Source organism: Giraffa tippelskirchi, chromosome 1 (assembly GCF_054371585.1).
Source record: "Giraffa tippelskirchi isolate mGirTip1 chromosome 1, T2T-mGirTip1v1.2.pri, whole genome shotgun sequence".
Lineage (NCBI taxonomy): Eukaryota > Metazoa > Chordata > Mammalia > Artiodactyla > Giraffidae > Giraffa > Giraffa tippelskirchi.
Window position 1 is genome coordinate 26,062,593 of NC_137275.1, and position 16,288 is coordinate 26,078,880.

The following is a 16,288-nucleotide window of genomic DNA, read 5'->3' on the forward strand; positions in this document are numbered from 1 at the left end:
ACACATCAGTGCTTGAGTGCAGTTTTGAAAAACTGTTATAGAATAAGAGACAACTGTAACTTACTGATATTGCATTTTTTAAAACAAAAACTTGGCTGTAAATTCCTAAATCTCGAAAACCGCATCTCCCCTCTTTCTGATAATATTCCAACCTGAAACCCTATTCTCAGTGACGCAGGAATTTTCAGTCTTTCAGCAGCCACATTTGGCTTTGAGATTTCTGGGTGTCATTTGCCTGTTCCTTTTCCTTCCAGTGAAAACTTAGGCCTTATTTTTTATTTCAGTCAAGGAATATGGTACCTCCCATGGAGGAAAGGTAGGGTATCATGGTCCCCTGTCCTCCCGGGTCATACCCACAACCCCAGACACAGTACCCAGTGGGTTCTACAGCACAAAGGCTGGGCTCCCCTCCTTGTCCTTCCTCTGTTCACAGTCCATGCTGCTTTCAAGATGGTGGAGCATCTTCCCACCTAAGGAATGGACCAGAGACCTCACTGAACAAGCAAGGAGCATGTTTTTCATAGAAAGGATCTTTTCCCTTCTTTGCTTTGTTTATAAGGCACCCTTCAACTTGATACAATCTTTTTTCTTTTAAAACAGATATTTTTATGTTTATTATTATTTTTTACCCTGACGTTTTTTATTTTATATTATTTTTTATTGGAGTATGGGCTTCCCTCATAGCTCAGTCAGTAAAGAATCCGCCTGCAATGCAGGAAACCTGGGGTTTGATTCCTGGGTCAGGAAGATCCCCTGGAGAAGGAAATGGCAACCCACTCCAGTATTCTCGCCTGGAGAATTCCATGGACAGAGGAGCCCGGCAGGCTACAGTCCATGGTGTTGCAAGAGTCGGACATGGCTGAGCGACTAAACCACCACCATTTTTTATTGGAGTATAGTTGTTTTACAACGTTGTGTTAGTTTCTGCTGTACAATGAAGTGAATCAGTTATATAACTAATTATATTTTCACCCCCTCCCCCCACCACCTCACCCCTCTAGGTCACCACAGAACACTGAGCAGAGCTCCCTGTGCTATACACCAAGATCCCACTAGTTATCCAGGATATAATCTTAAATTTTACTGTTACCCTTAGGCTTCAAGATTAGTATGCTGTTCTTTTCCAAGATCATGCTCTTTTTGGCAGCTGCTAAATGAGTAGATGTTTTTATTTCAGCCAGAAAGTACTATGAGTCTTTGTCAGTGGATGAAGCTGGGGGACATGCCAGCCTGGGTGACACTAGCCACGTCAAGGGGTGTCAGTTCTGCAGGATGAAGAACAAGTGCTCGTTAGATACGAGTCTGATTTTAGTCAGGATTTCACATCACTTCTACCTATTGCTTATGCTTAAAACACAATTCATAGTTCAGAATCACAGATGAAGTGAGAATGCAGAGTCGGTAAGGCCAGGAAAACTCCCATTCTGTTACACTTCAGCTTATTTGTGACTAATTACACCCTCAGCATTCAACATTTGAATTGACTTAAGTTTCTTGGACACCACTGGGAAATTGCCAGTCACGCTTCCCTTAGGCTCAAATCACTTTCATCATCAGGCTCTTTTAGCTATTCAGAAAATTTTCAAAGATGTTCAAATAGTGGAAGTATCTTTATCTTCTCTAGCTTAGCTCAAAGGTGACATTTTCTTCATTGACCAGAGACTAAGAAGTTTCAACTATTTTCAAGTGATATCCATGGCAAAAAAAAAAAAAAAAAGTCTTGCCTTAAAAAAAAAAAGTGTTTTGTATATGTATAGCTTTAAAAAAGCTGATTTTCAAGTTCAGCTTCTGTAACCCTCAATGAAAATGAATAGACTGACTCATTTTTTTTTAAGCTATTTGGAAACAATAGACACAAGCACTTGATAGTAAGTCAGTCTGCCCATGTCTCCTTTTGAGGGGATAGAAGGTAAAATTTAAGTCTTCATTTTGCCTGCCCTCAAAAATAGATTTGACTCATTCAGTTCTACAAATATATTCTGAGTATCCCCTTAGTGCCACCCAGCACTGGGGATACCAGAGCAAAAGACAAAAATCCCAGGGTGGTAAGAGACTAGGGATGAAAGGAGAGAGATGTTAAGGAAAAAGCAGAGGCATGGGGAATATGATGTCGGCAGGCGGAACAGACTACTCAGCTCGTTGTTCTGTGATGACCTAGAGGGTTTGGGATGGAGGGATGTCCAAGAGGGAGGGAATATATGTATACATATAGCTGATTCATTTCATTGTACAGCAGAAACTATCACAACATTGTAAAGCAATTATACTCCAATTATAAAACTGTTGATCAGGGTCAAGACTCACTGAGAAGGTGATATTTGAGCAAAGGTTTTAGGGAGGTGAAGAAATTAACCATGTGGATATCTGGAGAATATCCACATGGATATTCCAGAGATAGGAACCAGCCATGGTATGTGATAAGGAAACCAGTGTGACTGGTGCCAGGGGACCAGAAGAGAGGTAGAAATATGAGTCCAAGGATGAACAGGGAGCAGCTAAGGAAGATCTGGATGGCAGCTCTAAGGACATGGGCTGGAATTTTACTCTGTTGCACCAGGAAGCTGTGGCAGAGCTGTGAACAGAGCAATGGCATCATTTGATACATTTCCACTGGATCGACCTCTGCTCTGTAGAAACCAGACCTTAGCGTGTAAAGGGTTAAAGGTGCAAGGCCTGAGAGGAGGCCCCTGCAGGATCCCAAGAGAAAGAGTATGGGGGATCACACCACAGACACTAATGAAGGTGACAGAAAGAGTCTGACTTCTGTATGAACATTAAAGGCAGGGCGAACAGAAGCCCTTGAAGCATTGGATGAGGGGTGTTGAGAGAAAAAGAGACTCAAAGATGACTCATTATAAGAAGACGTAGTACATATATACAATGGAGTGTTACTCAGCCATTAAAAATGATGAAATAATGCTATTTGCAGCAACATAGATGGACGTAGAGATTGTCATACTGAAATGAAGTAAGTCAGAAGGAGAAGGAGAAATACTTGTGACATCCCTTATACGTGGAATCTAAAAAGAAATGATACAAATGATCTTACTTACAAAATAGAAAGAAACTCACAGACTTAGAAGATGAACTTATGGTTGCTGAGGGGGATGGATGGGGGAAGGGATAGTTTGGGATGGACATGTACACATTGCTAGATTTAAAATGGATAACTAACAAGGACCTACTATATGGACCTCTGCTCAATTTTATGTGGCAGCCTGGATGGGAGGGGAGTTTGAGGGAGAATGGATATATGTATATGTATGGCTGAATCCCTTAGCTGTTCATCTGAAACCATCACAACATTGTTAATTGGCTATACTCAAATACAAAATAAAAAGTTTAAAAGGCAAAAAAAAAAAAAAGATGACTCCAGATTTTCAGTGTGTGCAATTCAAAAGTTGGGGTTGCCACTAACTGGGGTGAGGAAGGCCTCCACTGGGGCCTGCTTAAGGAGAAAAGTCCAAGAGTTCATGTAACGGAGTCCAAGTTTGCTCAGCTCACCGCAGGATAGGCCAATAAATCTGAGATGAGGTGTTGAGGCAAGGAAGACAACTTCATTTGGAAAGCTGGTTGATGGAGAAGATGGCAGATTAGGGCCTCAAAGTAACCATCTTGTTGGGGCCTGGATGCCAGGTTCTTTTATGGATCAGAGATGAGGGGAGGTGAGGAAACACAGTAAAAAGACCATTTAATTCGTGCAAATATCTTCTAGAACGGCAAGCCTCAGCAGGGGCATATGTTAGTTTCACTTCCTTACAGCCCTTAACAGGTGGACAGGGTCAGGCTCTCTCCCTGTGAGTCAAACAAGGGCACCCTAGCCCAAGGGTCAAGCAGAGGTGGGTGGGTAGCACTCCCGAGGCAAGCCATTATGTATGCCTATAATAACTACAAGGGCAAAGTTAGAATTAAAGTCACAGAAGCAGATCCAGTATGGATTCAAAATTAACCCTTATGGCTACATTCAGATTACAAGATTTTGATGTCATGGATTTGAGATGACTGTGAGACAGTCATATTGACCAAGTCAAAATTCATCATCCTCAAAGAATGTAAGTTCTCTGAGGGTAGTCTTCCATCTTATTCTGTTCATTGCCATATCTCCAGAGCCTTAGACAGACGTGTAGTTTCTCTATTAAAAATTAATTTAACGAATATTTGCTAGGCACTCATTCCATGTCTTGCTCTGTTCTCCAAGCTTGAGAGGACAGCAGAGACAAAACAGCTAAAATTCTCATGCACCTTACATTTTAGGAGGAAGAGGCAGATAAACAAATGAAATAAAAGAAATCTTCTATCTGTTGGTGTACCTGTTTAATAAACCTTCACTGGATGTTTACCTACATGGCACTCAATGTTTATGATAATAAACACATTATCATGACTCTACAAGGAGGAAACCCACACCCTGGAGCTGGCATCCCACCAGCCTGTCTTCCTCCAAAGCCCCTTTCACCACATCACGCTGCTTCTCAGAGGAAGTAACACAAATCTTATCCTTACCAGGTAAATACCAGGGCTGTGTTTCTCTTCCTATAAGCATTGAAAGAAAAATCTGCTCAAAATAGGACTCTTCGGGAAGTGCAATCCAGGAGGACTGCCTGGAAATGGGCAAGGCCAGTCACTCAGCTCCACTCAGCCCTCCTTCATGGAACCAAACCATGCAGCTGAATTTCTCTTGAAATCTCAGGGCATTTAAGGGCCATCACAATGATTCCTCTGAAAGGCTCAATTTGCAACCTTTCACAAAACTAGAAAGGTGGACTAAAAGACGCTTGATATGCATATAAATTTTGAGGGAAAATTGTTTATCCCCCTTGTCTAAAAGTGAAACTTGATTAATTTTCCATTTCCAGCAGCAGCATCAAGGAGATGGTTTGAACTTTAGTAGCCCCCAAAATTTCAATGCTTACTTCTCAGCCTCAGCCATCTGACATTCTCAGGCATCTGATATTCTCTCCATGTCATGTAGCGGGCCACTCCGAGCCTCTTCCATGTATTCTCCCCAGAAATTCTGAAACAGCCATGGCCCCTGCCCTCTGTCCATTTCTTATCCATTTTCCACATATACAATAATTTGATATCACACTTCCTTTCTCACCTACGTCTCCTGGAAGGTAAACCATATTGCTTCCCCGGTGGCTCAGTGGTAAAGAATCTATTTGCCAATGCAGGAGATGTGGGTGTGATCCCTGGGTTGGGCAGATTCCCTGGAGAAAGAAATGGCAACCCATTCCAAATTTTTGCCTGGGAAATCCCATGGACAGAGGAGCCTGGTGGGCTACAGTTTATGGGTCACAAAAGAGTCAGACATGACTTAATATCTAAACAACAACTAACTTTAAACGATTATTTATCCTCAAAAATTTGTAATTCTTTCTCCTACTCAGAACTGTCTGAGCAGTCCTTCAGAAAGTTCAGTTCTAGAGATCTCTCCTCTGGATTGCCATTTCTGACAACATTGCAATTTTTAAGATAAAATATGCTGAGTTCCCATCAGTTGGGTGATGGCCATATTCAGCTTGATGTTACCTCTCATGCAGCTGATCCAACAACAGAGAGAATTTCAATGACCAGCAGTATGTGATCCACCAATAGCCTACTTTTCCCAAACCAAGAAAGAGGTGTTCAGACCACCAGATTCCTTAGGACCTTCTGATGGACAAATGGGCTTCGAGAGACCCTCATGTTGTAATTCTGAGATGGACTGAGTCCTCTCCTAATGTGACACATTACTTTAACTCAAGAGAATGACCGGGATCTTAAACATTTCCCTAAAAAAATGAGGGCAGGATGAGATGATTGATGGTATCACTGACCCAGTGGACAGAAATTTGAGCAAACTCGGGGAGATAGGGAAGGACAGGGAAGCCTGGTGTGCTGCAGCCCATGGGGTTGCAAAGAGTCGGATATGACTGAGCCACTGAGCAACAAACAACAAAATACATGCAGCTTTTTGCATGGTGAATAAAGAGGGCATCTTTTATCCTCACAATAATTGTTACTGTTCTTTCTAAAGACTCCAAATTACAGTCCAAATTACAAAGCAAGAATCATGCAATATAGAGGGTTTAACGATGAAATAACTGTTCAGTGCCAGTAAAATGGTATCTGTCTGCCGTCTATCTGTAGGATCACAAAAGCTTTTCCAATGCAAAATGAAAAGGTTTTATAAGGGGGACAGTGCCAGTAACAATTCATCCTGGATACAAGACTGGTGAATAAACCCTCTCAGTAATGAGGTTATGCTTCTGTACTACACAAACCTGGCAAGAATATCCTAATTTTAAAGGCAATGTATATTTTAATGTGTTCTAATCAGCAGGAAGCCTGAATGGTAGCTTTAAGTTCACAACCATGACCAAAAAAATGAAAAATCAAATAAACAAAATCCCCTCTCTCCCAATTCTTTTCATGTGCAATACCTGCTCTAAAATTTCTGTCCTTATTTCCTCCTTGATAGAAAAGAAAATCAAGTGTCAGAATTTGGACTGCAAGTGTAAGATATTATCAAAGTTGTACTCTATCATCCATCTTATTTTGTATTGAATAGACGTATTTTCTAAATATCACACCTGGTAAATTTCCACAATTTTTTTCCACTTAACAATCACCTATTCAGATATTTGGCCTTAGGTATAAAGGTACAAATTTCCAGCACAGCCTAGTTGCTTCAAGGATTTTTTTTCCCCCAATCTGCCTTGAAATTCTGTCTAATATGCTGCTTTAGGCTTCATAGAGCCACAGCTTTTAAGCGATACGTATAGACCTTTCCTGTAGGAATTATGCAAACCTTATGTAATATTTGTGAGATGTGTTAAAATCCTGGCACAGAAGAGAACTTTGAAATCCAAAGCTGTTCTATAACTTTCTTTTTTAATCAGCTGCCAGCTGGATTCTGCAAAGCTCCTAGTTTCAGCTCCTATGCAAGAACAGTGCTACCATTTTAAACAATATACTTTGTTTTTCTTGAAGGAAAGGTCACAAGCGAGGTAAAGTAATGTAGCCTCGGGGAGGCTAAAGAAATCCCACCACTTGTTCAGAAACACACCACAGTGCACAGTGAATGGATATGCAATCCAATTCAAAACGTTCCACTGGAGAGCTGCCTCTGAATCCTAACCTTGTAAGTTGTTTCCAGAGACAGAGCTGCTTTGAAATCTCGGTGTCCTCTTCCCATGAATAGATTGTGACGAATGAATGAAATGGTGTAGGGAAGCTAAAGCTGGGTGAGGCACAGTTCAAAATAAAGCCAATCCTATGTCAAACGTATTGCTCTGATGAACCACATATGGAAGGCCAAAGGTAGCACTGCTAGACAAAATACAGCGTGCCTCATTACATCAGAATTCAAGATAAACAAGGAAGAATTAGTTAGCTTAAGTGTGTCCCAAGCTCTAAGTGGGATAGACTCAGAATTCATATTTACTTAAATTCAAACTGGACCGGACAACCTATATTTTTCATTGCTAAAGCTGGCAATACTCACCCAAGGAAAATTAAAATAGCTTATTTTCAATCAACATTATACTATCTTGCACCAATGAAAAACACAGATGGAAACAATTATATAATCATTTATTCTGCTTGAACGGTTTCTATTACCTTATAAACAGCAAAAGTCTCAACAATATTAGAACAGGTAAAAGAAATGAGCTAAGCTGCTGTAAAGGATCATGAAGACTATTTAAAGATCCACACATCAGAAAATCTGATGTCACATCAATCCCCATCACTAAAATAATTTAAGCTGTGACTACAAAATGTAATGCCATGAACTACGTACACAAACGAGTCTTATTTTATAGTAACCCTGTGTGTGTGCTAAGTCCCTTCAGTCATGTCCAACTCTGTGCAACCCTAAGGACTGTAGACTGTCAGGCTCCTCTGTCCATGGGATTCACCCTAATTGTACATTAACTGGATGATAACCTATTAACCTTGCACTTCCAAGTAAAAGTGGTTAATAGGTTAGAGCTTCCTTGGTGGCTCATACGGTAAAGAATCTGCCTGCAATACAGGAGACCCAGGTTCAATCTGTGGGCTGGGAAGATCCCCTGGAAAAGGAAATGGCAACCCACTCCAACATTCTTGCCTGGGAGAATCCCATGGACAGAGGAGCTTGGCGGGCTACAGTTCATGGGGTCGCAAAGAGTAGGACACGACTAAGCAACTAACACTCCAAGTAAAAAAGCAATCGCAGGTACCCACTGTTGGCCTACTTCTTTTCATGACCACTGCTATATCCCAAATGAAGCATGAATTTTTTCTAGGCAGCTGTTTTATTCAATATCTTGCTAGCAAAGCAAATACAGTCAGATTTCCATATCTGTGGGGTCTGCATTTATGGAGTCAACCAACCTCAGACCGAAAATATTGTAAAAAAAAATTCCAGAAAGTTCCAAAAAGCAAAACTTGAACTTGCTGCATGCCTGAAACAACTGACATAGCATTTACATTGCATTGGGTATTTTAAGCAACCTTGCTATTGTTGTTACTCAGTTGCTAAGTCGTGTCTGACTTTTTGCGACCCCATGGACAGCACCATGCCAGACTTCCCTGTTCTTCACCATCTCCCAGAGTTTGCTCAAACTCATGTCCATTGAGTCGATGATGCCATCCAACCATCTCATCCTCTGTCACCCCGTTGTCCTCCTGCCCTCAATCTTTCCCAGCATCAGGGTCTTTTCTAATGAGTCAGCTCTTCAGATTAGGTGGCCAAAGTATTGGAGCTTCAGCTTCAGCATCAGTCTTTCCAATGAATATTCAGGGTTGATTTCCTTTAGGATTGACTGATTTGATCTCCTTACAGTCCAAGGGACTCTCAAGAGTCTTTTCCAACACCACAGATGATTTAAAGTATACAGAAGGCTGTGCGTAGGTTATATGCCATTTTATATAAGAAACTTAAGCATCTGAGGATTTTCGTATGGTGAGAGCAGGCTGTGGATACTGAGGGATGACTCTATTTGTTTCCTAAACTAATGTATACAATTTCAGTAACAGATATTTCAAAAAGAGAGAAAACTATTGTAAATGCTATAGCAAGATTCCTTTCATTTGGGTGTTAAAAAACAGCCATTCCCTTTTGAAAATATGTTTAATGTCTCTCTTCATTTCCAGTGAATGCTGTACCCCCCCTACCCCTGCTGCCCCCTGCAAAATTATTGTTTAAGAAAATCTGCTCAAACAGTGTAAACATTTGGCCAATATTTTTCTTATAAAAACATAAGCACCACTAAATTAGGCCCAAATGATCAGGTTAAATTAGAGATCTGGCCATTACTGATGATTTTGGATTCTGGAGAGAGACATGCTGGGTCATTCATACACCACGAAATGCCTTTTCCTAAGTTGTTTGATCTCAATTATCCAAAATTTGTGGATCTGAGCACCTGACATTTTTTTAAAAAATTTTATTTGTTCATTTATTCATTTTTGGCTATGCTGAGTCTTTGTTGTTGCACAGGCTTTTCTCTAGGTGCAGTGAGTGGAGTCCGCTCTTCACTGCAGTGTAGTGATTCTCATTGGAGCTTCTCATTGTAGTGGCTTCTCTTGTTGTGTGGCATGGCTCTATGGTGCGGGCTTCAGTAGTTGTGGTGCATGACCTTAGAGCAGTTTTCAGGTTCTTAGAACACAGACTCAATAGTCGTGGTGTGACATGTGGGATGTTTAAGTCCTAGGCATCAAACCCATGTCTCCTGCATTGGCAGGCGAATTCTTTACCACTGAGCCACGAGGGAAGCCTTGTTTGACCTTAAGGTTTAGCTGAGTTGGGCTCTTGAAACACATCAGTTTGCAAGAGACTCTGTGGAAGAAATAAAGTCTTCGGTGAAACTTCTGTTTGTTACCAAGTGTTTTTTGGACTGTTGTGCTAAATTTGAGCTGGCACATTAGTAACCTTTTCAAATTAGGCATTTAGTAGGCTCAGCTGAATCTTTTCTTAATTTGCACATGAGGATTTGCCAGAACAGCTGGCACTGTGCTGGAATATTAGTTGAGATCTTCAATTTACACAGGCCAAGCAGAAACACATACACTTCAGAGAGGATGACCTAATTGGTGCTGAACACAGTCACCTTTATTAATCAGAATAATAGCAATAACAACTGCTAATACTTATTGAGTGCTTACTATGTCCCAGGCATTATAGGTATGAACAGTCATTTACCACTTTCAACAACCTAATGAGGTTTTATTCCTTCAGTTTTGTAGATTAGAAAAGTCAAGAATGGTTAGATGAAGTCCTTAGATTATACAATTAAGTGGTAATAATTTTGCTTTGTACAAGGCAATCTAACTGCAGAATTTGAGTGCTCACCACTTTGCAATACTGTCTCAACAAAAGTATCCCATGTTAATAGAGAACTACCTTCTCAGGTAGGTTTCCCAGTGAAGGATGTGTCCCCTTGTGACGCAGACTTCGGGGAATAGGTGGTAACCACACTAAAGCGATGCATGCCACCCTTCACCTCCACTCTCAATCAACCATAGGCAATCCTGCTGTTGCCTTAAACGTGGGTGCATTTTGGGGGGTTTATTTTTAACATGTTTATGGTAAGATTTATGATACGCCTTTAATATGTTTATGATAAGGCCCTTCCATATATCGGGACCTATAGTGAGAACAGAACCATAAATGTGGAGGGTGGGGTCTTCCAGGAAGGACATTTGATATGTTAGTCACCTGAAGAATGATGTTACAGGCTCAAGACATAAATAGGCTCTTGAGCTGGGTGGAAGACTGGAATTTAGCCCTGCTGGTCTTGATCACCAAGCTTGGGCAATGGGGCAGAATGCAGCATTCTCCCTGGGGTGGGGGTGAGGAGACCAGGGGCAGATAGGGCAGAACCCACGTCATAAAACATTGAGTCAAGGGGTTTATGTCTTTCTTATCTATGCTTGTTTCTCCTTTGAACTCCTTGAATGTTTGGAAAAGGCCTTTGGAAAGTTCCAGCAAATCTCAGATGTCTCAGTGAGGGAATTTTTTTTTAAATAAATTTATTTATTTTAGTTGGGGGCTAATTACTTTACAATATTGTAGTGGTTTTTGCCATACATTGACATGAATCAGCCATGGGTTTACATGTGTTCCCCATCCTGAACCCCCCTCCCACCTCCCTTCCCATCCCATCCCTCTGGGTCATCCCATTGCCCCAGCCCTGAGCATTTGTCTCATGCATCGAACATGGAATGGTGTTCTGTTTCACATATGATAATATGCATGTTTCAATGCTATTCTCTCAGAACGTCCCACCCTCACCTTCTCCCTCAGAGTCCATAAGACTGTTCTATGCATCTGTGTCTCTTATTCTGTCTCGCATATAGGGTTATCGTTACCATCTTTCATGGATTGGAAGAATTAATATAGTGAAAATGAGTATACTACCCAAAGCAATCTATAGATTCAATGCAATCCCTATCAAGATACCAACGGTATTTTTCACAGAACTAGAACAAATCATTTCACAATTTGTATGGGAATTTTTAAACATATTGCGCCATAGAGAACTGGAGGGTGGCAACGATGGTGGTGGGAATGACAGAATTGAATCCAGTGGGGAAACAGAGAGGGATGAAGATGGAAACTTCCTGTGGCCCGTCATTCTCCCTTTCCTCTTGGTTCTGATGCCAAACCTCAGAGGTTCTGGCTTGTAATTTAGAGGTAATGTTTCTGTATGCCTAGAGTACTGGTCTTAGAGGTGTTTGGGAATGGTTTGTAAAACAGCCACACTAGTTTTCTACCACAATCAGCTCTGGAAGAAGTGATGACAGCCTCAGATTTCTCTCTTCCTTGTTTTTAAAATACAACTAATGGCTGATTCATGTCAATGTATGGCAAAAACTATTACAATATTGTAAAGTAATTAGCCCCCAACTAAAATAAATAAATTTATTAAAAAAAATAATAATAAATACACAAATAAATAAAAAGCAATAAAATAAAATAAAATAAAATACAACTAAGTGTAGAGGTCTACTTTTGCTGCATTGTTGACAATGCACAGATATTCACAAGTGTCCATTATACAGGCTGGAAGAAATGCTAAGTATTTATAATGAGTAGATTTATTAAGCTAAAAAAAATGTTCCCTGCTACACCCCTTCCTGACTCAAGAAAGTATCATCTTAAGAGTTTTACAGAAAATTTCCTGAAGCCACTAAAGGTGGAGGGATTAAAAAAGAAACAAAAGAAAAGAAAAAGCAACTGCCTGGTGAAACTAACTAGAGCTTTGACAAGGGAGCCAGAATGATCCACTGAAACATGCATGCCACTTTCATCTTAAGAACCCTAGTCCCTCTCTCCTTTACCAACTTTTTCAGAAAAGTCGTATTTTAGATTCTGAAAGCACCCTACTTTGGGATGTAGAGAAGCTCATAAGGTATTTACACATATTTTTATATGATTTTCCTGATAACTTACTGTAGGTAGATCTAACAACACACTGATCCCCAAAGAGACTTCTTCCCAGGCACAAACTCAGAGGAAAGGATGAAGCTTCCGCAATCTCTGTTTGGCAGATGGACCCAGAAACATAACTATGTCTTCCGGGGGTCAGAGGAGCCCGGGAACTCAGAGGCTGTGATCTGGACGCTGACCTCAACACAGGTGCTTTAGGATGAGAGTGAGGCTACTCAGTCAGTCCCTGAGCTACCAGCCTTCTCACTCTGTCCAGGAACAAGGGCAAGATTTCAGCTGCAAAAAACCACCAGAGCTAAACTCTAAAACTGGCCAAGGAGGGAGAAAAAATCGTGAGCTCCTTGCGGGGAGGGGGTGGAGGGGAGCCACAATACACTGCCTAATCCCAGCGTTGCCAACTGCTAGAGTTGTTAAAAAAAAAAAAACAGGAAGAAATTAAAAAGACAAGCCACTAAATAAAATTAGCCAACAAACCTACCTACTAGCTCTACTGGCTAATGGACAGTTTTCTGAGCCTCGAGCCTCATGAAAAGATTTCTAGCGAGGAGAATGGAAGGCACCTTCCCTGTCATTTCATAAACGTTTCTTGGCAATGCCGGGACCCTCGGCTGTCACACTTGCCGGGACCCGTGCGCTCCCAGCCTGGCCGAGCGAGGATACGGACTCTCAGAACACTGCAGACACCAGAGAGAAAAGACAGCTTTCTGAGGCGCTTAGCAAGTAGAGGAAGAAGACTCGCTCTAGCCTCAAGTTGAGAAACTTTTCCTCAAAACTGCATTATCCTTTGTTGAGCTGCCAGGAAATCCCTAGTTTCTTTTCATGGGATTGTGACGACTTGCGTCCATGATGGCAGGAACCCAAGCAATTCAGGACGAAAAACATATATACACGTTCTACAAGCATGAGTCAAATGACTTGTGTATGGACGTGGCTTTGGGACATTCTTATCTCTAAACACGCCGGCGTCCGCGCACTCGGCGGCTTTTTCCACCCATGCCTGTCCCTTGTTGGCCTGCATTTTCTAGAAAAACTGAGTACCCCAACCTCTGACTCAAAGCGCCTTTCCGCATCTCCCCACCAAGCCGAGCTCAGTCCCCGGGCTCCTCTCTCCCCAATCCCCTGCTTAGAGGCCGCCGCCGCCCGTGGTCCAGAGAAATACGCGCGTGGGGAAGCCGAGCCGGCCGGCGGGGCCGGGGTGGAACCGGGAGAATGCTAGTTTTTGCCAAGTTAACAGTTTCAGCCAGGGGGCACGGATTCTGGGGAGCCTCGGGGCCACAAGGTAGAAGTGGAAACTCCCCAGCGGTGATGCGAAGCTCGAGCCGGGTGGGAGCGGGGCTGTCAGTGCCGCACCATCCTCAAGCGTAAATAGGAAAGGACGCGGAGACAGAGCCCACCAAAAACTCGGGGAACGCAAACCAGCCCGGCTGGGTGCGCAGCCAAGACTTCACGCTTTCCCAGATGCTATCCCCCGCCTGCTTCTTCTTCTCATCCCTCCCTGGGTGCAACCGCGTCAGGAAGTCTGACGCCCAACTCTGGCAGGGCGTACTCGGAGACCCGAGAAACCCCAGCGTCGCCAAGCCCGGCTTCAAACGCGTCGGGCAGCCACCTGTTTCACAAAGCCCGGAGTTTGTTGCGGGGGCGAGCCGCGGCTGGAAGAACCCTGTCAACCCCTCGGTCCGCCTCGGCACAGGATCTCCAAAAACGCGTATCACCCCAAAACCAAGTGCGCACATACCTTTGCGCAACCCAAGAGGCTCGCATCACTCCTGCCAACCGCGCGCGGCGACTTACTTCCCGATCCCCCGCCTTCAGCTCCCACCCCAGCGCTGGCCTCGGGTCCCAGACCGCGCCCGACCCTTCCGCCAGGGACAGCGCCCCAAAATACCTGCCGTGAAGATGCAGAGAGCGAAGAGGGTCTTGCAGACCATGGTACCTTGGTACTTGGTGCCGAGCCCGGCGCGGGCGGCGGGAGAGTTTGCCGGGACTGACCGAGCGCTCCCGGGCGCGGGCAGCTTCTCCTCGGCCCGCTGGCTGCGGCGGGAGCCGGGCTGTCCGGGCGGCGGCAGGGGAAGCGAGGCGAGCGCCGCGCGGCTCCGTCAGCTGCTCGTCCTCCGGCGCCCGGCGCGCTTCTGCTCCATCCCAGCCGCCGGAGCCCGGGGCCGCCCCCGCCGCCGCAACAGCCGCCGCCAAACCCCTCCCACCCGGGCCCCGCGGCGATGACAAGGCCACCCCTGGCCTTTCCTCTCCCGGCGCTCGAGTCCCGAGAGTCCCGGCCCAGGGCGGCCTCTGCTGGACAGTCAGGGCGCGAGACCGGAGTTCTGATCCGGTTCAGCAAATGTCTGGGGCCGTTAGCACTGAGCTGGGAACTAAGGGAATGCAAAGAAGTGAGAGCAGATTTCTGTTCTCAGGAATTTTTCTCAGCTTTCTTACATGAGTTACAACCTTGGTGACCATATGCCATCTTAGGCGTCACCTCGAAGGGCCAAGACCCCACCGTTGTAAGCACATACACTTTTTTCCAAATATGAGAGCCGTTTTCTTTTTTTCATTTCTCCAAATATTCTGTGTGTACATTTAAATCCTCCCACCCGTTCAGCCCCACTGCATTTCCTGGTGCCTGAGCCAAAATGTCTGCTATCCTATTCAGCTTCTTGCTGTTAACAGAAGAAATAGTATTAATATCAGGTAATGTCAGTGATCGTGGGATAACTATGAGCGAGGAACCCTACTAGGTGTATCACGATGCCTTCTAATGGCCCTATGACATAAGAATTATTACTCCATTTTACAGATGAGAAAGCCAAGGCACAGAGAAGGTAAGTAATGTGCCCAGGGTCACTGAACTGGTAAGGACTGCATTCCACAAGTCACGAGTTTGTGTCTCAGGGCATAAGAGCAAAGGTTGTCATTTCCTGAGAAATGCTGTGTGCTGGACGACTGTGCTGTACGGGTATTAACCAAGTCAAGGTTTCAGAGCAATCCTTTTAGGTGGACACTGTTATATCTTCATTTTCAGGGGAGAAAATGAAAGCACTGAGAGGCTTAAGTACTTGCTTGTGTTCATACAACTAGATAATGGTAGAGATAAGATGCCTGCCTAGGGACCCCAGGTCATCCCAGTACTCTCTCTTCAAAGCCCAGAGTTTCTGTTGTGTTCACACAGGTCAACGCTGACCTTTCACTTAATCCTCCCACCACCTTAGACTTGCTTATTTCTACATTTCTCTCAGACCGGATGCCAGATCACCTCCCAATATCTATGTTATTATGAGCCTGGTGGTCCCCTAGACTGGCTTCCTGGAAGGCTCAGCGGTAAAGAATCTGCCTGAAATGCAGGAGACGCAGGTTTGATCCCTGGGTAGGGAAGATCCCCAAGGAGGGCATGGCTACCCATTCTAGTATTCTTGCCAGGAAAATCCCATGGACAGAGGATCCTGGTGGGCTACAGTCCATGAAGTCTCAAAGAGTTGGAACGACTGAAGTGACTGAGCGTGGTTCCCTGGACACTAGAGCTGGGGTGATGCAGGAATTAAGGAGCATTCTAAAGAACTGATTTGCTCAGAACCATTAGTAGTGCTGAAGGGCAACATTTTTTTTTTTTCCTGTGACTTCTTTCTCATTTCCCAGACAGAGCCTCAGGTTTTATTTTCTCAGTCTCTTGGACCTCATGACTTTCTGTGATGACATCAGTTCCTCTGCCTGACCCCACCATTACCACTGATAGAGCTTGTCATGCTTCCCCAACCAAATTATACTGAGTTCATGGTTTTTCTTTTGTCTTGGTAAATGTACTGATTCTTGCTGAAATAAGTAACCAGATGCCCATCTCCCTTTCCTCCTCCCTGACCAGAAAAACTGCAAATTCAA

At 43.7% G+C, this 16,288-nt stretch overlaps 1 protein-coding gene across 1 annotated transcript in view; it reads right to left on the reverse strand.

Moving 5' to 3' along the window:
- PARM1 (prostate androgen-regulated mucin-like protein 1) overlaps positions 1-14,557 on the reverse strand; it is a 129,923-nt gene extending 115,366 nt beyond the window's left edge. The window contains exon 1 of the mRNA XM_081586752.1: positions 14,307-14,557. Within this exon, the coding sequence (XP_081442878.1) occupies positions 14,307-14,349 (43 nt within the window). The 5' untranslated portion in view covers positions 14,350-14,557. The remainder of the gene's footprint in view (positions 1-14,306) is intronic.
- Positions 14,558-16,288: the final 1,731 nt, after the last annotated feature.